The 26370-nt window shown below is 36.2% G+C and overlaps 1 protein-coding gene across 3 annotated transcripts in view; it reads left to right on the top strand.

The window, feature by feature from the left end:
• The window catches only part of DNAI1 (dynein axonemal intermediate chain 1), a 258163-nt gene that overhangs the window by 94230 nt on the left and 137563 nt on the right, over nucleotides 1-26370 (top strand). For all 3 annotated transcript variants that reach the window (XM_074196569.1, XM_074196568.1, XM_074196570.1), the window contains exons 9-10: nucleotides 3738-3872; nucleotides 11660-11744. In XM_074196569.1, the coding sequence (XP_074052670.1) occupies nucleotides 3738-3872; nucleotides 11660-11744 (220 nt within the window). The remainder of the gene's footprint in view (nucleotides 1-3737; nucleotides 3873-11659; nucleotides 11745-26370) is intronic.

The following is a 26370-nucleotide window of genomic DNA, read 5'->3' as shown; positions in this document are numbered from 1 at the left end:
TAGAGCACTGGCCCTAGAGTCAGTAATACCTGAGTTCAAATCCGGCCTCAGGTACTTAATAATTACCTAGCTGTGTGGCCTTGGGCAAGCCACTTAACCCCATTGCCTTGCAAAAACTTAAAAAAAAAAGGATAATAAGTAGTATCTATCTGAAACCATCAACAAGCATTATATGCAACAGGGATAGGCTAGAGGCATTCCCAGTAAGATCATGGGTGAAACAGGGATGCCCATTATCACCACTACTATTCAATATTGTATTAGAAATGTTAGCTTCAGCAATAAGAGAAGAAAACAAAATTGAAGGAATTAGAATTGGGAAGGAAGAGACACAACTCACTCTTTGCAGATGACATGATGGCATACCTAGAGAATCCCCAAAAAATCATCTAAAAAATTACTAGAAATAATTAGCAACTTTAGTAAAGTCACAGGATATAAAAGAAATCCTCATAAATACTCAACATTCATATATATATATATATATATATATATATATACATATATATGTATGTATATGACTAGCAAGATACAGCAGATATAACTAAAAAGAGGAATCCCATTCAAAGTAACCTCAGACAGTATAAAATACCTGGGAGCCTACCTGCCAAGGCAGACGCAAAAACTTTTGAAAACAATTACAAAACACTTCTCACATAAATAAAATCAGATTTAAACAACTGGGCAAACATCAACTGCTCATGAATAAGTCGAGCTAATATAATAAAAATGACAATTCTACCAAAACTAAAGTACTTGTTTACTGCCCTACCAATCAAAATTCCAAAAATTACTTTAATGAGTTAGAAAAAATTGTAAGTAAATTCATTTGGAGACATAAAAAGTCAAGAATTTTCAGGGATTCAATGAAAAAAAGTACAAAAGAAGGAGGCTTAACCTTGCCAGATCTAAAATTATATTATAAAGCATCAGTCATCAAAACTGTCTGGTATTGGCTAAGAAATAGAGTGGTGGACCAGTGGAATAGACTAGTTGCAACAGCAGAAAATGATAATAATAATCTGCTGTTTGATAAACCCAAAGAGTCCAGCTATTGGGATAAAAACTCTCTCTTCAATAAAAACTGCTGGGAAAATTGGAAGTTAGTATGGAAGAAACTTGGATTGGTCCAATACTTCACACCCTATACTAAGATAAGTTCAAAATGGATACAATGTTATAAGTAAACTAGAAGATCAAGGAGTAGTATACCTGTCAGATCTAAGGAAAGGGAAGCAGTTTATGATCAAGGAAGAGATGGAGAAGATCATTAAAAACAAACTAGATAATTTTGATTACATTAAATTAAAAAGCTTTTGCACAGATAAAGCCATTGTAACCAAGATGAAAAGAAATGTAGTAAATTGGGAAAATTTTTACAACTAGTATTTCTGACAAAGGACTCATTTCTAAAATATACAGAGAACTGAGTCATATTTTTAAAATAAAAAACCATTCCCCAATTGACAAATTGTCAAAGGATATACAAAGGCAATTTACAGATGAGGAGATCAAAGCAATCCATAGCCATATGAAAAATTGCTCTAAAACATTAATTATTAGAGAAATGCAAATTAAAGCTCTGAGGTACCACCTCACACCTCTCAGACTGGCCAATATGACCAGAAAGGATAATGATCATTGTTGGAAGGGTTGTGGGAAATCTGGGACACTATTACAATGTTGGTGGAACTGTGAACTCATCCAAAGTTTCTGGAGAGAAATTTGGAACTACATCCAAAGGGCAACAAAAATGTGCATACCCTTTGACCCAGCAATACCACTACTGGGTCTATACCCTGAAGAGATGATGAAAAAGGGTAAAAACATTACTTGTACAAAAATATTTATAGCAGCCCTGTTTGTGGTGGCAAAGAATTGGAAATCAAGTAAATGTCCTTTAATTGGGGAATGGCTTAGCAAACTGTGGTATATGTATGTCATGGAACACTATTCTGTTAGAAACCAGGAGGGATGGGATTTTAAGGAAGCCTGGAGGGATTTGCATGAACTGATGCTGAGTGAGATGAGCAGAACCAGAAAAACACTGTATACCCTAACAGCAACATGGGGGTGATGTTCAACCTTGAAGGACTCACTCATTCCATCAGTGCAACAATCGGGAACAATTTTGGGCTGTCTGCAAAGGAGAGTGCCATCTGTATCCAGATAAAGAGCTATGGAGTTTGAACAAAGTTCAAGGATTATTCCCTCTAATTTAGGGAAAAAACCAGATATCTTATGGTCTGATTTTGTTATCTCTTAGACTTTTTGTCTCTTCCTTAAGGATATGATTTCTCTCCCATCACACTCAATTTGGATCAATGTATAACATGGAAACAAAGTAAAGACTGACAGATTGCTTTCCTTGGGGGGGGGGGGAGGGAAGTAAGATTGGGGGAAAATTGTAAAACTCAAATAATATCTTTAATAAAAAATATAAAATGAAATATACAGAGAATTGAGTCAAATTTTCAAAAAAAATAAGCCATTCCCCAATTGACAAATGGTCAAATGATATGCAAAGGCAATTTATAAATCAAAATTCCAAAAAATTACTTTAATGAGTTAGAAAAAATTGTAAGTAAATTCATATGGAGAACATATTGAGAACAAAGTGATCCATAGTCATATGAGAAATTGCTCTAAATCACTACTTCTTAGAGAAATGCAAATTAAAGCATCTCTTTTGCCTTGCAAAAGATAAACAACAACAACAAAAAAAGAGGTATCAGGAGGTGATACCATGACAAGCACATAAATTGGATTTGAGTGAGGAGTATGCTGCACTAAATCACCAGCCTCACTTTCTCCTCCAGAGCCATCTGAGTCCAGTGGCCAGATATACCTGGAGATAACCCTAGATGTAAGGCAATTATAGTTAAGTGACTTCCCCAAGGTCACCCAGCTAGTAAGTGTCTGAGGTCGGATTTGAACTTCAGGATTGGCACTCTAGCCACTGCTCAATCTGGCTACCATAGATCAACAAATCTATAAGTAAATGAATGAATGAATGGATAAATACTTGAATGAACATATGAATGAATTGATAAATGAGTAAAATTTGCCCTTGACCCTTGTGTGGCCAGAAGAAGTACTGTATTTCCCCTCCTCTTTTCTGTTCCTCTCCTCACCTTTTCCTACTTGAGCTCCTAAGGGAAAGTCAGAATAATTTCAATGGCAACACAGGAGGCCTGCAGGAAGTCAATAGCTTGACATCCCTAAGGTAATTGTTGTTTCTAATACATACAAAGAAGGTCAGGGTAGGAGTGAGACCCTCATTTTGTTCCATCCCTCCCAAAAAGGATTATTAAAAAAATCATCACATTCCGAGTCCTACAAATTACCAAAGAGAATGAGAGCCTTTAAAAATGTTTTACAACTATGAGATAATTTCTTCTACTTTCTGCTACCTACTGATGGGACAAGTTGGTTTAAAAATGGTCAAGTGCCTGACTCCAGCCAAGTGTCACTAAAAAGTACTTGGTTCACTTAGGAAAGGAATCCCAATTCTAAGGTTATTTTATGTAATGTATTATTTCTTTTTTTGTGAGACAGTTGGGTTAAGTGATTTGCCTAGTAAGTGTCAAATGTATGAAGTCATTTTTTTTAACTCAAGGCCTCCTGACTCCATGATCAGTGCTATATCCACTGTGCCACTTAGCTGTCCCATTGAGGTTATTTAAAAATTGAATTTCACTCCAAATATAATTCTCTCTTCAATCTCTCTTATTCAGTGGGAGATTTATGATGCATATATGGAAGAGTTGGAGAGATTAAAAAAGACCAAGGGAATGGAGAAGGCAAAAGGACCAGTTTCTAAAAAAGTTAGTAAGATGAGGATGACGAAGAAGGCATCCCTGGAATCTCAGGTACTGAGCAGTCCTTTCCAAATTCTTTCTGGTTTGTTTTTTTCTCCTTTGATTCAACAGTGACCAAAATGATGATACTGGTGTCCAGCCCCAGCCCCAGCCCTAGACAGAAACCAATTCAGCCTACTGAATTTGTTCCATTCCTACTGTATGGACCAACTAGTTTTTCCTTGTTGAATGAACTCTCAGAAATGCGCTTTGTAATCTGAATTGTACAGCTACAAGAGGAGGAATGAAGAGAAAGATGTAGATGCTAGGAAAGAGGACCTAGAGGCAATAGCAGCAGCAAGAATAATAAAGACAGGCTGAACACAGGGAGCCAAGTCAGCTCAGGGCCTGGAATCCTGGAATTACAAGAGCTTTAGAAAGGGAGAGGAAAGTGAAAAGAGCTCTGGGATAGAAGACTTAACTCCCCTTCAAGGTCTCCAAGAGTAGGAACTTATGGCTCTAGGGACTGAGTGTAGTCAACTAAAGTCTAAGGCCCAGAGCAGGACAACCTGGTCTCTCTTGAGTTTTTGAATACTATTTTTTTTTACTAAAGATGTTTGAGTGCTGGAAATAAAATAAACAAATGTTTTCCCTAAATACCATTTCATGAAAAGATCACAGAGATACTTGGAGACCTACCGCAGTATTTTGCATTTGAAGTTCAACAAAATGGAGACAGTGTTGAGACCAGCCAGGGGTATTGAATTGTAGGGAAGAAGAGGGCAGAACAGAGTCATTAATCCTATTGCAGTGGTGTAGAGATTCTGTACCCAGAGGCATTTTATAAATTTGTATTTTTAATCCCAGAGAATTTAGTATTTTGTTACACATAAGTTGTGGCAAATCAAATCTCATATATTTTAGTGAAACCTTCTTGCTTGGTATGAGTAGGTGCTTAATAAATGCTCAGAGAATGAAGACTCCTAAGCCTCAGTTGTACACACAAGGGAGACCTCATTCCATCTAAGGCCCCTTTTCTCTGCACTCTAAGCACACTCAGCTTAATAGCTGCTGTCTGTCTACAGGAACAACATTTATGGTGATATTAAAGCTTTCTTAGCAGCCCTTAATGCTGGTCTTCATTTCCAGTGTATTTAGTGTAGTTGAGTGCTTGGGAGAGAGATGAAATAGATTATAAGAGGGGAAGAGAGTGGTGATTTGGGGCTATAAGATAGACTTTTAAAGGGTAGTTCTTGCCCTCCCTTATTTAAAATACCCCCTTTCAATTTTCTCATTGCTAGCTAATTATCAGCTCTACCTCTCTGTTCTTGGTTACTGGGGCATAGAAGGAAGGAGCTCTTTTGGCAATCTTTGTGATTGTATGACTGACCTCCTTTCAGAAAGTCTGGGCTAATGACCTGATAATTGTGTTTCTGGCTTTCCAATGAAAAGTAAAGTGTTCAGTTAGCTATCAACAAAGAGACTTAATAGTACTTAACTGTTTCCTGACATCTTGTATTTGGTCTACTGATGAGCTGATGAGTACTTGAAGTTTTTAATAAAATTATATAGGAGCAGGGTCAAGGGGAAATACTGGATCACCTTACTTTGAAAAATACTCTTCAGTGGGAAAAATAAAAACATTATTATCAACACCAAGAAATGTTATTAAGCACCCAGGTTAATGGAATACTTTTGAATAGTTCTTTTGTAAAAAGGAAATTTATTGAATGAAAAATAACAAGATTGTTCCCCAGAAGCCCTCATAAATTTTCAGAAGGCAAACAAAGCTACTACTATTAGTTAAATGTTTTAATCTGATTAATTCAGATGAATTTGGCATATTTATTTTAGGTGAAATTAATGCTACAGCAGAGTATTTGTTAAATTCATTTTAGAGTACAGTGCTTACTTTATAGAACTCAGAGATAATTTTTATTAGATTATTATATTTGCTCTTATGATTTTTTAAAAATAAATTTTATTTGAAATACATTTATTAGCCAGGAACAAAACTCTTAATGATCACTTCATCCCTATTGGGACAATATAATCTTTGTAATAATGATCTACTTCACCCCTCAGCCTCCAGATCTGCATTGGGTACAAAAATGGAATCTGACTGATTCATTCAGAATCACAGTAGAGACTTGTGGCTTTTAAGTAGAGCTGGAGATATGCTTCTCAAATGAGGACTGAATCATCTATTTGGAAGTGTCTGTTTGTCAACTAAAGATCAGTAGATATTCACAATATAATATCAGGACAGTTGTCATAGACTTCAGGACCTGAAGAGGTTTGTGGGAAAAGACACTTGACCAAAAACACATATTTATCTATATCTTCATTTCTCTCCTGTTATTTTTATCATTACCAGTTACAGAATTGATTGAGGGAAAGGGACAAGTGCATTGAAGCAAGATGCATTAACAATGCTTTCTGCATGGATGCAGTTATAGATTCAGCTAAAAGGCACCTACCCAATCCATGACAGATTTGGAAAGGGAATAGTTGATTTCTTAAGCATTTATAGTTTTTCTGGAATGATTACATATACTGAAATGATCAGTCATTCAGGTGCAGAATTTGGCAGGACCTACAACTTTATGAATGGAATTACCACCTTCTCTAGACCCATCAGTGGTGGTCATTTGCTGAGGAATAAAACCTACATCCAAAGTGGATTTCACATTGGTTTTTGAAGTCTTGTAGCATTCAAATCTATTTTTCCTTTGATTTGTCTTAGGTGTAAGAAGACTGGAAAGGTAAAAGGGTGCTAGGTTATGAAGGACTTTGAATGTCAACTAGAACACTTTGTATTTGATCCTGAAAACAATAGAGAGGTATTGGATTTTATTGAATAAGGTAGTTGTATGACTAGATCTGTGCTTTAGGAAAATTACTTTGGTGATTGAATGGAATATGGATTGGAGTGGGGAGACACTTGAGGCAGGCAGACTCATCAACAGGCTACTGTAGTAGTCTAGACATGAGGTAATGAGGGACTTCACCAGGGTAATGGCAGAGTCAGAGGACAGAAGGGGATGTTTTGAAGGGATATTACAAAGGTAAAACTGTCATGGCTAAGCTACAGATTGGATGGGGCAGGTGAGAGAGTCAAGAATTGAGTATAACTCCCTAGGTTGCAATCCTGAGGATTTAGGAGGATGGTGTTTCCTTCTAAAGTAATAGGAAAGGTAGGAGGAGGAACAAGGGCTTAGGGAGAAAGAGAATAAGTTTCATTTTGGACACCCTGAGTTTAAGATGTCTATCAGACATCCTATTCCATTAGAAGGAAAAGCCTAGAAGCAGAGGAATTAGTTAGGAAACTATTACAATAGACCAGGTGATAGGTAATTAGAACCTGAGATAGTTGTGTTGGCAGTGTGAATAGAAAGGAGTATTTGTGTAATGGATGCAAGAAATATTGCCAAGGTAGAATCAACAGGACTTAGCAATTGCTTAACTGGCAGGGGGCTAAAGGAAAAGAAAGAGGCAAAGATGACTCAAGCCTAATTGATGACTGACTTAAGAGGATGGTGATGCCAACAAGAGAAGATGGAACATTAAAGGGGAGGGGCAGGTGGGGGGTATGTTTGGGAATAGTGATGTTGAGTTTGCCATATAATATCAGTCCTCTCTTGTGGCTTTTATCAAACTCCCTTATGGTACTTGTCATATTATGCATATTATATCCCCTTTCTTAGAGAGTAGTTATTATAATTTACATATTTTGTATTCTTTAAAATACTTTAAATGTATTCAAAAGTAGATCAGTCAAGTATTTATTAAATGAATCCATCTGAGAAAGGAAACAGTTAACCAAGTACCATTTTGATTGTAGTAGTTTGTCACTAGAAGATAAATACTGAGACATTTATCACTATAAACTCAAGATATTTATTTTCTTCTTTCTTATGTTTTCTGTTTTGATGTGGCAGATACTTCCCAACCAGCATTCAAATAAATTCTATCTGAGGCCTAACAAAATGATTGCTTTTGGTAGTACATTCAAGAAATTTATATTCTTTTCCTTTCCTTTTCTGTTCTTTTTTTAAGGTCAAACAAAAGTTTATTAGGCACTGCTGAGGTTAGCAGAGGCTAGGGAAGAGTACAGATAGTTGGGCCAGTTGGAAGCCACTATAGCAGCAGCAGCAGGTTAATAAAGATTGGTGTAGGAACATGAGAGGGATCATACACCCCTAGAGCAGACTGGCTCTCAAAGGAAGCAGAGCCATCAAGGTATAAGTAATAAGGAAGAGTATAGGGACAAGAGAGTTAATTTGGAAGAGTTTATTAGATTCTCCCCAAGAGCCAGCTAGCTTCCCAAAGGAAGACAGGAGTGAGTAAGCTTTTAAAGGGGCAGGAAGATGAGATAATTAGGTATATGTAGATAAGGAGTGCTAGCTCAAAGACTTAATTCTTTCAGGTTAGGGAAGGGATCTATTATTTTGTTGATTGGAGCTTGTCTTGTGCCTGTGGCAGGGATATACCAGGAATCCTTGCTAGGGAGGGGCTTTACTAAAAAAACTTTACTAAAAGTTCATTGATCTTATCTCAAAATGAGGGCATATGGGATGGGGAAGCGGAGGTGTCAGTGTTATTATAAGAGCATGGTCAGTGCAGAGGGGACAAATCAATTATAGAATATATTTCTCTTAACTTTTCCTCTATTTCATTCCCCACTTTAAACAATTTAGGACCAAATTCTTTGGGGAACTTGGGCAAAGATTTATTCTTCTGAAACTTCTTCCAGTTGAAAAGGGGCATAGGCCTCTCCCTGCCTAGCAGGTCCACTTTGAGGAGGAGTTAAGGTGTATTTGGAAATTGACTGAGGCAGCAACCAAGGGGTGCGGGTTCCAGAGCTGTGAAAAGGTGAAAATCCAACTAGGGCCACTTACTGGAGATGCACCATTTCTATTCTGGAGGACACAAATCTTCCAAGAAGATTAACCAAATAGGGGACAAAAACAAAAGAAAAATAATTGGGAATGAAATAAGTATAAGGGTCACTAAGGGAAAAGGTCAAGAACCCACCTAGGAGAGGAACCTGGGGAAAAATAGTAATGTGGGGAAATATAAAAATCATATTCCGTGATCCCAATAAAGATTGGAGCTAGATAGTAATATATCTTGTAGTTATTCCCTAACTCATGTCTTTTCAGTATGTAGGGAAACACTAGCAGGGCACAATGTCAAAACTTTTATTTTTAAAGCACTATGTAATGTAATACGGTAATTGTCATATCTAATTTTATTTGCCAGTATAAAATTCCTCACCTAGCAGACTATTCAGTTTAAGTGGGGTGGCATCCTAAGTGTCTAGGCATCCTTCTACTAAACATAAGCCGACTTGTTATTTGGTCTGAGGGTTAAGAATCAACAATTTCATTAGCATTATTTTCGATCATATTCTATCCTTTTCCAGTTGAGGCATGAGTGGATGTATCTTGATTTGGTCCTGACTCTCTAGGTTTGGACCTTCTATTCTCTAGATTTAGAAGAATACCTGACCTTCAACAAAAAAGTGAAGTAGATGAACTATTACTCTCAGCATTTTCACTTCAATCCCCTGGACTTCCTCTTAACTCTTGTTCATTAGTTCCCAGTGTATTTCTGTAGTCTTCCAACTACCCAGAGCTCAAGACCACTATGCTCTATATTGACTAGTATTTATGTGTTATCCAATCTTATTAATGGGGGCATCTAGGTTTCACAGTGGATAGAGCACAGGCCCTGGAGTCAGGAGGACCTGAGTTCAAATCCAGCCTCAGATACTTGATAATTACCTAGCTGTGTGGCCTTCGGCAAGTCACTTAACCCCATTGCCTTGGGAAAAAACCAACAAAACCAATCTTATGAGTAGTTGTTATAGGACAATCAGAGAAGAAGCACATTACCTTTCTTTGAGGGGGGATTTATATTCTAATTGAGAAGAAAGAACATATACAAAGAAGAAATTAGAAAATATTACAGGACAAGATATAGTTAAATGCTAAATTATAATACTATAAAAATACAAAAAAAGAGGAAACTGAGAGTGATATAAAAGAGAGTGGGTTTAAGCTAGCCCCTGAAACAGAGGTGGAGAATCTCGAGCCCATGGACTGTGTATTGTTCTGGCATTACCAAAGCAGCAGGACTAGAAATTCAATAAATCCAGAAGCTTTAGTTAATTAAATTAAATATTAATTGTTTTACCAATTATAGTCCATGAATGATGTTATAAATATGCAAATGACCCTTGACAGAAATAAAGTTCCCCGCTCTTGTCCTAGAGCATGGGTAGTCCAGCCTTTTAGCTCTTCTGGGCCACATCACTCAGCAAAAACTTGTCAAGGAATGCATGTAGAATTTCAAATTTATTTATGATTACAATGTAACCCATATTACCAATGTGTTATGGGAACCAATGGATATGAAACTACTTGAGTAGGCGTTGAGAGCCACAGATTGGAGACACCTATCTTAGAGGACAGAAAGATTTCTTTTTTGGAACTGTCCTATTACTCTTCAGAATGACTTGTGTCAGTGTTGAAGATTATCAAAAACCTGCCATCTCTGTAGCAGGCTGTCTGACTGCTTCAGTTCTCTCCCATGTGTATCTGTCAACTACATCAACTCCTGTTGTATCTTTGCTTAGTTTAGGATGATAGGCTAAAGGTAGAAGGAGGTAAAAATTTCAAGGTTGAGGCTCCAATTCACAGAGCATACAGATAAATATCTCTGAGTATCTAGTTTGATGATGAGGTAACTTCAATTCATTAAAGACAGTTATTGAGGGCTGTGGTTCTAGATACAGAAGGAAGCTGAAATGATGTACTATGTACTCTCCTCAGCCAAGGCTTCCTATATTGCTTTCCAGATAAAATATAAACTCTCTGTTTTGTTTTTCCACAGCCAATACTTCCTCCCCTCATCCCCACCCCTGACACACTCCAGCCAAATTGTCTTTTTCTCTGTTCTTCCTATGGTACATTTATCTCTCTTCTCTGTCTTTGCACTGTCTGCTTCCTATCCTGAGAAGCAGTCCTTCCTCATGTCTGCTTCACAGAGTTCTTCTTTTCCTTTAAGATCTAATCCAGACCTTGTCTTCTGTGTGAAGTTTTTCTCATGCCCCTAACTGCTAGTTTTCTCTCTTCTCCCAAAGTTTCAGATTGAACAACTTTGTGTGTTTTTGTGTTTAATTATTAAATTTATATTTATACTATATAGATGTATAAATCTTTATCTCCCCCATAGACTATATATTCATTGCAAGAGCAGAGTCTTTTTCTTTTTAACTTGTGTCCCTTGCATTACTAGAGTTCCTGACATAAAGTAGGCACTTAATAGATCTTGATTGATCAATTGATTGCTCTTAAGTGTTCCTGTGCTGCCAAGATGAAGGGGTGCATTGAATTTGAGCAGACTATTCAGAAGTGCCAGAAGGAGCTCTGATGTATGTGGCAGCTGGATTTTAGAAGGCTGTGAGAGGGTATTTGATGAGTTAGTGGACAAGGTGAATGAAAGGTTAGTTGATAAGAGAAGATTGGTTGAGACTATATTACTGGAGAAAGCCCCCAGTTTGTCATGGATGTCCTCCCCTTTTCTATAGTCTACATAATGTGTAGATTCATTCCTAAGTGTTTCTTGGTCTAGGTTGTGTACTCAGTTGCTCCAGAGTTTACACATGACAGAATTGAAAAGTAGCCAATGATGAAACCATGATTGACTACAGCTTATTGTTGCTAATCTGAATTGTACCGATTGAGTTTAATCCCAATTTCATAGTCCAAGTAGTTCATGTTTAGAGATTATCATGTAAAACAGGTAGCCTCTTAGCAATACTATCTGCTGTTTATTTTTCTTTCCTACAGAGTGATGACATAACCAAGGTGGCCCAAGCAGCCAAAATAGTTGAGCGGATGGTTAATCAAAACACATATGATGATATTGCCCAAGGTATGGTACTAATTGTAAGAGTTTTTATAGTTATTGTTTTTAGGAATATATTACTTCAAGTGTAATCCATCCATGCTAGACATTGTAAAGAAAGAGAAAGAAGACAGTCTCTGCCCTCAAACAGTTTGTGATATCTTTACAATTAGGGAAGCAAGATAGATCGATATGGACATAGATATCAATCTAGAGATATATAAGGGAAATCATATAAGAAGATGCAATTATGAATGTAAAAATGAGATATAATCATGAGAATATCATAGAAATTCAGAGAAGGGAAAGATGTGGCTGGGGTAATTGGGGAAGATTTTGCTAAATCTTGAAAGATTATGAGGATTTCATTAGGCAAAAGAGAAGAAAAGTTCATAGAGCTAGAAGGAACCTCAAAGACCATTTAGTCCAACCTCCTCATTTTGCAGATAAGGAAATTCAGGCCTAGGGAAATTAAGTGACCTGCCAAAGGTCACATAGGTAGTAGGTAGGGGTCAGAGATATTCCATATTACTGTCTGAATCTTCTGTATCCAGAACCAGTGTTTATTTTCATTGTACCTAAGGACCATCATGAATAAGACTTGAAGAGAGGCATGATTGTAGTATTTATTGATATTTGGCCAACAGGAGCAGAAAGTTCACATAGGAGTATGGTGAGAGAAATCCTGAAGCATAGCAAATAGGAAGCCTGGAAACACATCTCAGGAATTCATAGCAAATTAAGAACTCTCATTAGTGTTCTTCTAGCATGTTGCCTATTATGAATTTCTCCATCTTCAGCAACTCCTTAGTTATTAATTTAAGTAAGTTTTTATTGTTACTTTTCTATTTCTTGCATCACTATAGTCATCCCATGTATCCCTCTGCCTCCAAGAGCCACCTCATTTAGTATTTTTAGAGAGAAAAAAGTCAATACAACAGATTAATGCATTGAGACACCTGAAAATGTGCATTGTTTAAAAATTGTGAGTTCCCACCTCTACCAAGGAGTATGTTGGAGGTATCTTCCCATATGCCTTCATTCAAATATTGCTTGATCTTTAAACTTTGTTAAAAATACCTTTGATTTTTTTTGGATGTATAATTCTTTCCATTTACAGTGTTCTAATTTCTGTGTATATTGTTTTCTTGGCTCTTCTTACTTCACTTTGTATCAGTTTGTATGGATATTCACTTGCTTACTTTTCAATTCTGTCATGTGTAAACTCTAGAGCAACTGAGTACACAACCTAGACCAAGAAACACTTAGGAATGAATCTACACATTATGTAGACTACAGACAAGGGGAGGACATTATCCATAAATAATATGGATATAATATTTATTGTAACTGTGTACCATAATTTGTTTTCCATTCTTCAATGAATGAGCATCTATTTTGCTTCCAATTTTTAGTTATCACAAAAAAGTATTTTATAGTTCATAGGGACTTTCTTCTTATTGATGACTTCCTTGAGGTATAAGCCACTAATGGAGTCTCTGATTCAAAGGATATAGACATTTTGGTCACTTTATTTGCTTATTTCAAAGTTGTTTTCCAAAATGATTATATCATTCCACAGCTCCATCAACAATGTATTTAGCAGATCTATCCTTCCACAATCCCTTCAACATTTTTACCAATTTTTAGGGTGTGAGATAAAATTTTAGGGTTATTTTGATTTTCATTTGTCATTATTAGCGATTTGGAGCTTTCATGTAGTTGTTAAAACTTGGCAAATCTTTTTTTGTGAAGCATTTGTTCATAGCATTTGATTGCTTATCTATTGGGGAATGGGTATTGGTTTTATATATATGTAAATATACATACACATATATGCATACATATACATATAATGTATGTATGTGTATATATACATATTCTATCTCAACACTTAATCTTTATCCAAGAAATTTGATATGAAAACTTTTTTCCCATTCAATCACTTGCCTTCTTCTCCTAGATTCATTATTTTAGTCTGTGTAAAAAAGCTTTTCAATTTCAAATAATCAAAGTTATCTATTTTATCTTTGGTAATTGTTTTTAATCTCTTGTTTTATTATGAATACATTGCCTATCCATAGCGTGAAAGCTATATGGTCTATTTATTTTCTAATTTTTTAATGATCTTTAACATTACAGATATATATCAAATTAGAATGAATTATGGAATTATGGTATGAAGTGATGGTCTAAGCCTAATTTCTTGCCAGATTGTTTTTGAAGCAGTTTTACCAAAGGAGTTTTTTCCTGGGTAATCACATTGTCCACTTTGTCAAACTAGCTATTAAGTTCTATTGTTTCCTAACTTTCCATTAATCTATTTCTCAATTCCAGATGGTTTTGATGACTGTTACTTTATAATATAGTTTAACTAGAAGTTACCATGCCCCTTCACCCCTATTTCTTTTCATAATCTCCCTTGATATTATTAGTTATTGATTATGTTATGTTAATAAATTGTTCATTATTTTGAATTTCAGATGTTATTTTTGTTTAATTCACATTTTAGAAAGGACATTGACAAACTAAATAAAACCTATTAAGAGAAATTGACTAGGATAGGGAGGTATCTAGAGACAATGATATGTGAGGATTGGGAAAGGGAGCTAGAAATGTTTAGCCAGGAGAAGAAAAGAACTGGGCAGGGGAGGAGAGAGTGAAAAAAAGAGAGAGGTCTCTAGGTATCTGTATGTACTGATATGTAGAAGAAAGATCAGACTTGAGAAACAATGTTGCATAGTAAATGGAGTCCTGGACTCAGCAATTGTGTGATCACAAGCAAATCTCTTAATTTACCACCTCAATTTCCTTACCTATTAACCGAGAATTTAATATTTGTATTTTTATTGCTATTGTTTAATTGTTTTTCAGTTAATCTGGCTCTTTGTGACCCCATTTGGGGTTTTCTTTATTGAAGTGGTTTGTTATTGCCTTCTCTAACTCATTTTTATAGATGAGGCAAATAGGATTAAGTGACTTTTCCAGGGTCACACAGCCAGTAAGTATCTCATGCCAGATATGAACTCGGGAAGAGGAGGCTTCCTGATTCTTGGCCAGCACTATATTCACAGTTATCTATCTTATAAGGTTGCTCTGAAGAAAACTCTGAAAACCTGTGAAAGTACTATGTGAATGTTAAATACTGTTACTGTTATTTAACTAGGATTCAGAGGACAGAGTCTAGTGGAAGTTATAGAAAAGGAAAGATAATTAGAAATATTAAAAAGAAGAATGAAATCATTTGGGTTCCCTAATAACACTGGAATTCTTCAAATGGAAGTTGGATGAGCCTCCTGATATAGGTATGGTCTAGGTAGAATTCATGTTTAGGTTCACCTCTGCAGTTTCTTCCCAATTATGAGATTCTGTGAGAAAACATTCCAGAAAAAGTTAGGGATCAGATGTTGGCATCAGGTACAGGGTATAAGAATGTTGCTGAGGTACCACATCAGAGATGAAGAGAGGCTCCACCCTTACCTTATTTAGAGAAAGAGCAGATGTTTTAGACAGCTTTGAATACTGGTAAATTATTGTCAAACTGAGTCAATTGAGTTCTTTCTGTGTGTGTATGTGTGTGTGTGTGTGTGAAACAGAGAGAGAGAGCATGCTATTAATAATAGTAATAATAACTAACATAAGATACTTGAATTTTTGCAAAGAACTTTACATATATTATTTCATCTGAGCAGTACAACTGTTTTATGAGGTAGATACTACCAGTACTATTATTTCCATTTTAATATGTGATGAAATTGAATCTTAGAGCTCCTATCTTGCTTCAGCTAGTAGGTATCAGAAAGTGGGATTTAAAACCAGGTCTTCCTGACCCTAGGTCCAAGATGCTGCTATCCACTCAAATGAGATATCTATTTAAAGCTCTTTGGCTACCTTAAAGGGCTATATTAAAATCATAATTATAGTGGTGATGATTAATATGCAAAGCAGGACCCTGGAAGACAGCAGGAACTTGGCTCTATTAGTCTGAATTTTTCATTCAGTTGCCCAGCTTTTTATTGTGCGAGGTCCTGGTGCTATACCTCTGGGGAAGCCCGTCAGGTAATCCTGAGGAAGCAAAGCTGTGTCCCTACCCCAGCCAGATGTGGGGGAGTTTGTGACTGATTCATTGCTGCACTACACCAGGAAATACGTGTGTGTTTGTGTGGGTGTGTGTACTGTTAAAGTCTCTGGACCCCTTCTCAGGATGATGTTTTTAAATGCATAAAATAAAATATATGGAACTATAAGGGAAATGAATAATATTGAAAAACAGTTATAAAAATAGTTTAAAAAGTGAAACAAGTTTACAGGTCTCCAGTGGAGAACTCTTAGACTAAAGCTAATAAGGGATCTGAGTGGTCATGACAGGACTGGACACGAGCCATTCCAGGCTCCCAAACTGAGAGTTTCGTAGCATGTTCCTCTGTGTAGCCTTTCCATATTTAGTAGTACCTCAGTTACTGATTATGTTCCCCTCGCTTAACAGATAGCTCATTATTTTTTCACAACTGCGGCCACACCCTTGGTACCTTGGTATCATCATTCCTCCCCTAGAGAGCAAAAACAAAACAAAAACAAAAAAAAACCCCAAGATTGCTGGAGAAAATAGCCAAACAGAGGCCCTCTTTATTATTCAGGCTGAAAAATAACCTTGAATACTTTTCAGAATTGCAGAATTAAAAAGCAGCTATTAATGAATTAGTTATCCACACAGTCTGACTTCCTGAAATCCAGATGCTACAATCACCCCCAGTGAATTAATGTCAGTAGGGGAATAAATGGGCATCTGTGAGCCATCTTCATTTAAAAGAAAACAAGTCACATCAAATTGCTTTAAAGTTTAATTTTGTCTAATTGAATAAGTTTTTCTTAGAGGATGTGTAATTAGGAAGGAGAAAATAGAAGTACTAGAAATTATCCTCCTTCTCTTAATGTGGTAATTTTAAAAAGGCAGCCATGCTTCAGGATTTCTAACATGATTTAAGGCCAGCACCTCACTCTGTAATTAATCTGTAGGTCTTTTTTCCTTGGTATTTTTTGAGGTTCTTCTCACTCTAGGCCTTAGGTTTTCACACCTGATGTGTGATATCTTATAAGTGAGAGAGACAGAGAAAGCAAAAATGAGTGTCTCTTCCACTCAGTAAGTGTATATTGAATGTCTATCCCTATGCTGAGGAAATGGAGAAAAAAATGAAAACTATGATTTAGCTTAATCATATTCGAAATTTAACTATTGCTTTAGGGGGATAAAACTAACATGCATTATACAGAACAGTACAAGACAACAATATGTGAGTATCAGGGATTGTATTTTAGATAGTAAGTGCTAAAGGAGTTTAGAAAAGGGTTTGGTCACCCAGGGCTGTGGAAGCAAGACTTGAGAAGTGGGAGGACTTGGATAATTGGAGAAGAGAGGATGGGACATAGGAAGCCAGGTGGAAGTGATTGTATAGGGAACTGTGAGGAGCATGAACTGGCCTTGCCTTTAATTCCATGGAGCCACATGGGTGGGATAGAAACCATCTTCATCTGCTGGAGTCTCAAGTCTGATGACATCTTCTTCATGAAGCTTTGTTATGACCCTTCTCTTCCTTTTCCCCACTCCCACTCCCACATGTGGGAGTGATCTCTTCCTCCTCAGATCCCTCATAACACTTTGTTCTTTAAGGTCAATATCTTTAGTTCTTTCAAATGATGCTCAAATGATATGATTTCAAGTCCTATCACCATACTGGTCTCTCCTTTAGATGTATTCCATACTTATCCATGTCCTTTCTAAAAAGTAGAACTAGGAGCTAACCATAATATTTCTAATGGTGTATAAATAAGGAAAATTACCACAAAGAAATCACTTCCCATTTTGGATTCTCATCTTCTCTTAGATTCAAATTGGTCTAAGAATCAGATATATATATATATGTATATGCATATATATACATATATATATATATATACATATATGACTTCCTTGTGTATCTTCTTTACTTAATCTGTTAGCTCTTTGAAAGTGGTCATTGTACCATAGGCATTCTCATGGTCATACTATAATATGAATGTTAGCTAATAGTCCAGTACTCTTATGAACTCATTTGTATAAAGTGCTTTGTCTGCAATTTGTATGCAATTGGTTTGTAAATGAATGAAATCAGGAACTGATGAGACCCAAAGAGTAATTTTTAATACAGCAATGTAAACTTAGAAGTAGGTTTGTAGTGGAGTTTCTCAGAAAACTCTCCTTTTGTTTGTTCTGCTCAATGTTTGTTGTTGTTTTTTACTGGTGACATAGATGAGGGAATAGATGTCATGTTTATCAGATTTAAAACTAGTCAGGATAATTTATGGGTTGATGACAAAATCAAAATCCAAAGAAACCCCAAAAGATTAAATGATGGACAGAATTGAATAGCATGAAATTTAACAGGTTCAAATGACAAATATTGCATTGAATTTTAAAAATCAGCTGAACTAGTATAGGATGAGAGCTATGAGTAGCTAACAGGTCATGCAAAAGGTCTAGAGGATTGAGGGGGGGAGGCAGGGTGGAAGGGGGTTATGGAGTAGAAGTCCAATATGGGTTAATGGAGTGATACGGCAATCAAACAGATGAAAGTAATTTTATGCTTTATAAAGAGAAAATGAGAGCCCAAAAATGGAAAGTGATTTCTCTGTGCTAATTTTCCTTATATAGACCCCATTAGGAATATTGTAGTTAGCTATTTTTTAGAAAGGATATGAATAAGTATGGAATACATCTAAAGGAGAGACCAGTATGGTGAGGGGATTTGAAGCCATATCACTTGAGTATCATTTGAAGGAACTAAAATTATTGATCTTGGAGAGCAAATGTTTAGCTAATTTCAAGTATTTCAAGAGTTGTCATGTAGAAGGGGCTTAATGCAGAGGTAGATTTTGACCAAATATTTTAAAAGCTTCTTAACAATCACATCTTTCCATAATTGGAATGAACAGACTTAGCAGGTAACAAGCTTTTCATCTATGTAGGTATTCAAGCAGAGACTGGATACTCACTTGTTTGATATGTGCAAGCATAGGTTAGATTAGATCAGGGATTCTTAATCTTTTTAATGTCACAGATTTCTTTTGTAGGCTGGTGAAGCCTGTGAATCCCTTCTCAGAAAAATATTTTTAAATCTATAAAATAAAATATATAGCATTACAAAGGAAGCCAGTTATCTTAAAATAAAGTTATTCACTTTAAAGACAAAAAATGGGTTCATGGACTCAAAGTTAAGAATCCCTGGCCAAAATAATCTTTAAGATTATGTCATTTGAGATTCAATGATGCTTGCCTTTTCTACTATCTCTCTCTCCTAGGTGCATTGCTCTCTAAGACTTAGTATTTTCATTTTGTTCCTCTCTCATCAGGACAATATTCCCAGCTCTATCATCTTCTTCCAATCTTACTCCAAGTCAGATATACCCATGCCTTTTGATTCAGGCAGAAATTTGCTAATATGGTCAAGAAACCCGGGTTACATCAATCAGTTAATAAGCATTTTTTTTTAGGTTTTTGCAAGGCAAATGGGGTTAAGTGGCTTGCCCAAGGCCACACAGCTAGGTAATTATTAAGTGTCTGAGACCGGATTTGAATCCAGGTACTCCTGACTCTAAGGCCGGTGCTTTATCCACCACGCCACCTAGCCACCCCAGCGCCACCTAGCCACCCCTACGCCACCTAGCTGCCCCTAATAAGCATTTAAATAAAAAAGTACCAGACTCAATGATGTGTTTGAGATTACAAAGAAAATGAAAAATGAGTACATACTCTTGTGGAGTTGACATCCCAACAGGAGAGATAGTAACTATGCAAATTAGTTCTTATAGGATAAATTTAGGGTAAGAGGAAGATAGCTTTGGAAAGGATGGCACCATCAGCTGGGAAGAACAGGAAAGATCTCTAAGGAGTTAGCACTTGAGCTGAGAATTTAAGGAAGCCAGAGATTTGAAAAGTGGGAGGTTAAGATGGGAGAATATTCCATGCTTTAGGGAGAGTCAGTGTAAAGGTTTTGTATGTGAAAAAGGCTTTGCTGGCAAGCAGGTCAGAGAATGGAGAAAAGTGTGAAAAGAAGGAAAGTATTATAAGAGATTAGGAGTCAAGAAGGGTTTGATAGTATCAAGTTTATATTTTATTCTAGAGGTAATACTCGGTAGTTGTTCCATCATTTTGGTTGTGTCCTACTCTTCATGTCCCCATTTGGGGTTTTCTTGGCAAAGATATTGGAGAGATTTGACATTTCCTTCTCCAGCTCATTTCACAGATGAGGAAATTGAGACAAACAGGATCAAGTGACTTGTCCAGGGTCACACAACTAGTATTTGAAACCAGATGTGAGTAGGAGCAAGGGAAGGTAGATGGTGGGAATATTCCAGTACTGGAGTTTAGCAAGGCACAGTTGACAATTGGGCAAGGGAACATGAAATTGGAGAGTATTAAATAGAGAAAGGTTGATTTGGTTCATGAAAGGGTTGAGATTTGGAAGGGTGGAGAATGTAGCCAGAGCAGTACTCAGGGATAAGATAGAACAGAGAGGAAGAGAAGAAATGAATGTCTTAGTGAGAACAAAGAAAGAGTAGTTTTGAAAGGAATAAGATTGAGCAGAGACATAGACAAAAATTATAATCAGATAAAATGTGGAGTTCTTGAATATAATGAGCTAGAATGGATTAGTAATTGAAGAACTGGGAATTAGGGTTTTGGAAAGAAATAGTCAATGAGAGGGAAATGGAGCTGCAGTCTCACCTTTAAGAGAATTGATGGGCATGTAACAGGCTTTCTTGAAACAGTTCTTTCTCCAGGTATTCTCTCTATATGCAAGAGAGGTGAACCTAGGGGCAGGATTCTAAAGGAAGTCCTCACTCTTAGAACTTACTATTAGTTAGGATTTGGCCAAGTAGTTATGTTCATTAAGCCTCTTTCTCCTCCATATTTGTTTTGTGCAGATCCTCTCCCCCTCCTTTTAATTGTTACTCTAGAATTCAGAATCCTCTAGATCCATTCCCTCTGAACTACCTTGAATCTCTGAATTAATGTCCTCTGCTATCTTTGAAACCTGAGATATAGGGCATTGTGATTCTCTCCTCACTTAGTATTTGCTAATGTGTACTTGCCATATGACATCTGGCTTTTAGGATTATTTAATAGGACACCTACATCTTTTAATTGTGTGGGAATCTAGTGTCAGAAGGAAAATGGAATCTCTATTGACTTTAAGTCCTGGAAACTAGAAGACATGGAGGGTACAGGTAGCATTTTTCTCTCTTTTTATCATCTAAAGGTGCTAACTTTGGATGAGAAAGGAAGATATAGGAAATAAATGCTATAAAGATGACAAAAAAAGAACAGGATCTGATTTTTATGGACCTAGTATATGACTTATACTAGGACAAGGAACTACTGGCAAGGAATAAGAGTATGTTTCATAAAAGTTGGAAAGAATATATTTAGTAGGGCCTAATTAAAAGGGCTTTGAATTGCAATAAAGGGGAAGGTAGAAAAACGGGGAGATAAAAGAGTAAAACCAGATGCTATGAAAGATAGTATATCTGATGTAGAATGACTTAGAAGAGAACATACCCAGTAATCTACATTCATAGAGAGAGTTAGAGGCAATATTTGTGACCTTGGATGTCTTTGTATCATAAAGCATATAGGGTAACATAAAGCATATAGGGTAACAACTGATATAAGACTGGTTTTCTGACTTGAACTCTTGAACTCCAGTGTTCTTTTCAATATCTCATTATTATAACATGTTAATGAAAGGATATACCTTCTTCCAAAGAGACTTAACTGATGCTACAGGGTAGAGGAGCAGTTCTCTCAAAAAGGGCTATCTTTTGTTATGGAAATTCTTGAATCTTAGGGTAGAAGTATGGGAGAGGGCATTTCTGTGAATATAAAAATGAGACAAAGAGAACAATCATTCACATAAGAAGTAATAGTCACAACAGTTCTGAGGCACAAGAACAGCTAGCTATGCATTGTTCAGGGCAGGAAGCAGATGAGGATGAGTGAACAATAATGGATAAAGAAGGACCAGGAATTGTTAAAGAAGCCCCCATCAGTGTGGGAGTTTGTGGTATGTATGTATCAGAGAAGAAATGCATCACTTTTGAGGAAGGAAGAGAGGTAGAAGAGACAAGAAATATACAAGAGCCAAAATCAACCAATGATTCAAATGAGTGCAGGGAGCCTGGCATTGAGTATAAACCAACCAAACAAGCTGACAATTAATTGACCATTTCAATACATTTCAATACATGCCATCATATTTATTTTTAAGCTGATCTTGTGATCTTGTACTAAATGTAACTACTTCTTAAAGGGTGTTATCAAACACTGGGATGCACATACTTAAAGGAATATAACAGACAATACAGTCAAACCAAGGATAAGGGTGATGCTTTATTAATTAATTAGATTTTCAGTATAATTCATTGTAATTATAATAAATAATGTTTAAGAGAGCTTTTGAGCATGTAACAGAGGTTTTCTTGAAACAGTACTTTCTCCAAGTATTCTCTCTACTTAGAGGTGGAGTAAGATTATGGAAATGATTCTAAAGGTAGTATTTGGAAGTGATTTTACTTTTAGTCAGGAATATAATAATAATAATGATAATAAATGAAAACATTTAATTATATATTTAATATTTTTTAATTTTAAAAATTTCCAATTACAATTTTTCTCCCTCCCTTCTACCCCTTCCCTTCCTATTGAAAAGGCAAAAAATATGATGCCCATTATACTTATGAAGTCATGCAAAACATAGTTCTGTGTTAGGCATGTTACAAAAGAAAAAAGAGAAATATAAAATCAAAGAAAATATGCTTCAGTTTGCACTCATTTAATTAATCATTTATCACTCTGAAGGTGGATAGCATTTTTCAGGGTGATGCTTTTCTAATATACAATTATAAAACAGACAACAAGCAAAATACAATACTGATGGGGATTTTTAAAGCATAACAGCTAATATGTTCTTGACTTGTGTTTCTGCTAGTTTTATTGCTTAGAAGGTAGAGGAACAATGAGAGGAATTGCTGGTTTGGACTTAATTCTAACCGACAGAAAAGTCTTGGTTGCTAATGTGGAAATTATAGGCACCTTGCAAGAAAATGTTTATATTATCATAGACTTCACAATAGTAAAGCATAATAAAACTGGGCATTGTCATACATGTATGTATGCTCAACTTTAGGAAAACAGCTTTCTACATATTCAGAGGAAAAACTAGGCCAAATCCCCTAAAAAGGGGAGAAAGCAACAAATGTGACTGCACAGGGAGCTTTGCTTTGAACTGAGATTTTAAAAGAATTTCTACTAGAAACAAGAATACCTTTCCAAGGATAAATGCTATAGAGGAGCGTGAATTTATAACAATACTATCAGGAAGGATACGGTACAGAATGAATGGAGGCTTGCAAAATAGGCACAAGAGAAAAAGAAATATTTTAGTTATGTCTGGAGAACAGTGAATAAGGAATAGTGTTCCTGCTTGGAGGAGATAGAATGTTAAAATATGACAGAGAGAAGGCAAATAACTATTCAGGCTTGATTTTGCTTCTATTTTCTCTGTCAAAGAAAGTGATCTTTAGACTATAGTCATTAAAACAAATTTGGTTAAAAGGATAAAGAAGCTCAAAATAGATAAGGAAGCAGAAGTAGAACATGGAGTTGTTTTGAATGTATTCTGTAGATCTAGAAGGATTCATTATCATCATCATCATCATCATCATCATCATCATCATTATTATTATTATTATTTTTCCATAAAATGAAATTACTTTCAAATAAAAATCACAAAACTAAAGTTGATCATCTTTGAGAAACCATGGGTAATGAAAAGAGAAAGTTCATATAGTATGTCTATATAGTATGGTGGTATAGGTTGTGAGATGGCATTTATATACAAATTAAAGCAAATAATTTAAACAACCTGTAAGATAAAATGGACAGTGAAATCTAAAATGACTAATGGGGTCACCACTAATTGGAGAAAGTGAAACTAATTTACATGGAAGGAGTGATATGATATATTGTCATATATCAGGGCTGTGTCCCACTAACATCTAGTGTCTGGTCTACTCCAAAAGTTTTTCCTCACCTCTAATAAGTAATAATGAGTCATTCTCCCAAGATTCCCAGACAGTTCCAGGGTTGTGTGGGATAACTCTCTGCTACTATCATCTGGGGATCAGGGAAGAAGTGATCCTGATACTTTGACTTAAAAATGAAGACCTCTGCTCTATGGTGCCCCCCTTTCCTGACTTGTGCTGTTAAAGCAAGCATAATCAACAATTATTGTTATTATTACAGCTTGAGGGAATCTGGGGGATGCAGAAAGAATACAAATAAAATGAATTATGGGGGGCATAGATAGCCTCAGGTTACTTGGATGTCTTACAGGTCTTGCCCCTCCAATCATCCTTCACCCCATCTGCCATCATTATCTCTCTCATGCAGAGAGATTGTCATGCTATTCTTGCTCAGAAATGGTCAGTGGTTTTTCTTTGCCTTTGGGAATAAAATTCAGATGCTTTTGCCTGGGATTTACAAGAACCTTCACAGTCTGATGCTTCTCTATCTTTTCCCAGGCTGATTTCCTAGACACACTTCATGTCCTGGCAAAGTAGACTGCTATCTGTGCCTCCCATACACCCTCTGCCTTTCCACCCCATGCCTTTGCTGGTGGAGTTCCCAGTTTTTGAAATGTCCTCTCTCTCTTTTCACCTTTTGAATTTCTGGCTTATGCCTAAGAGCCCAACTTAAATATCTTTCTTGGTCCCCTATTAAAATAGCTTTTCCTCTTTGGATATCACATTACATTCTGTTTTGCTTTCCTTTCTAATTTATCATGTATCATGTATTTTAGTTATTTTATACCATAGTTATACTAGACACAAAGCTCTGGGAAAGCAGGGACCATATCTTATCTAAACTCCAGTCAGTCCTAACTAAATTATTGTGGTTGAATACATTGTTAGGATTCCTTCTGGGCCTTCCCCATTTCATCCCCATATTGACCCTCTCTTTTTGTCACCTTGCTTCCTGGGGTCCCTATGCCATTTCAGCTTTGTTTCCTTCTTCTCAACTTACTTCTTAAGATCATAGCAGAGGTCCTTAGATAGCATCTTATCCTGTAACTGTATTTGATAGATGATTTTTCCCAAGGTCATTCAATAAGCTAATGGCAGAGCTGGACCTTATGACTCCAAACTGAATCCTTGGACCACTATTGTTATACAGCCCTCTCCTTAGATCTCATGGTTCTAAGGAAGCAAAGCCCTTCCACAGATTATAAAACTCCTTGAGGTCGAGGGACTGTTTTTTTCTTGTATTTTTGCCCTTAGCCATAGCATATGAATGTTTGATTCCTTCCTTTCTGATTGGGTAGCAAATGACTCTTCAGTTCAATGATAAAATTCATAGACCCTTGAGCCCCGTTTTGCCAATATTCTTGAACTCTGCCCATCAAATCCATGTGCCCTCTGTTGAAACCCTCTCCACACTGTTCCCATCAACATGGTACTTGTGGAAAGAGCCCAATTTAGAACAGAAAACCTGAGGATTGTAATCTCAAATCTATGGTTATATAGCCTCATGTCACTTATTTACCCTCTCTGAGCTTTAGCTGGTTTAGTTATGGAATGGAGATAATATGCCACTTACTTTGCAGAATTATTATGAAGATCAACAAGGTTAATTTATGCAAAGCACATTAAACAATACGTGGCATTTCTATGTTTAAAATGTATATAGTTTTAATTAGGATCATTTTCTCTTTCTGACCTCATAAATACTTTTTCACATTCCTCTCTTGCCAATGCCAAGTCTCACAATTCTGAAGCTTCTTATTTCCTATTCAGAGTGCCCATATCTTCTTTAAAGGAGCCATGGTTTCCAAGCATTTGTGTCTTCTTAGATAAATGTTAACCTAATTCTCATTTAGTACTTCATTTACTTTGGCCCTGGTCAAACTGTTTTACTCCAGTCATTTTGTGAGGAGGACAAAATTTTGGAAAAGACAGAAAGAATGCTACGTAATTAATAAGGTTACCTTATTAATCAATTAGTGGGGTATTGTGATTCTTTGTTTAGTAGAAACACCCCCAAGAAGCCAGTCCAAAGAGGAATGAGATAATTACCATACCCTAGAAACCCAGGTATAAGGAAGACTATTTTTATTTCCCCAAGGATCTCTTTGAAAACTGTGACCTTGATGGGACAGCTAGGTGGCGTAGTGGATAAAGCACCGGCCTTGTAGTCAGGAGTACCTGGGTTCAAATCCGGTCTCAGACACTTAATAATTACCTAGCTGTGTGGCCTTGGGCAAGCCACTTAACCCCATTTGCCTTGCCAAAAACCTAAAAAAAACAAAACTGTGACCTTGAGTTTCATTTGTGGATTTCCAAGTCAATATAGATAATCTTCAATCTATGGAGCAGAAGTTAGAAAAAAAAATTTGTCCATAAAATAAATTTATGCATAATGAATACTCCTTTATCTAACTGATATTATAAAATCAGATACTCCTGTAGTTAAAAAATGAGATGACTATGAAGCATAATAAAAGAACATATAATTTAATAAATCTCTAAAAATCATTTTCAAAGGAAAAATCATAATTTT

This window comes from Macrotis lagotis, chromosome 8, assembly GCF_037893015.1.
Source record: "Macrotis lagotis isolate mMagLag1 chromosome 8, bilby.v1.9.chrom.fasta, whole genome shotgun sequence".
Lineage (NCBI taxonomy): Eukaryota > Metazoa > Chordata > Mammalia > Peramelemorphia > Peramelidae > Macrotis > Macrotis lagotis.
The sequence above is the reverse complement of the archived record's forward strand: the minus strand, read 5'-3'. Positions and strand labels throughout refer to the sequence as shown.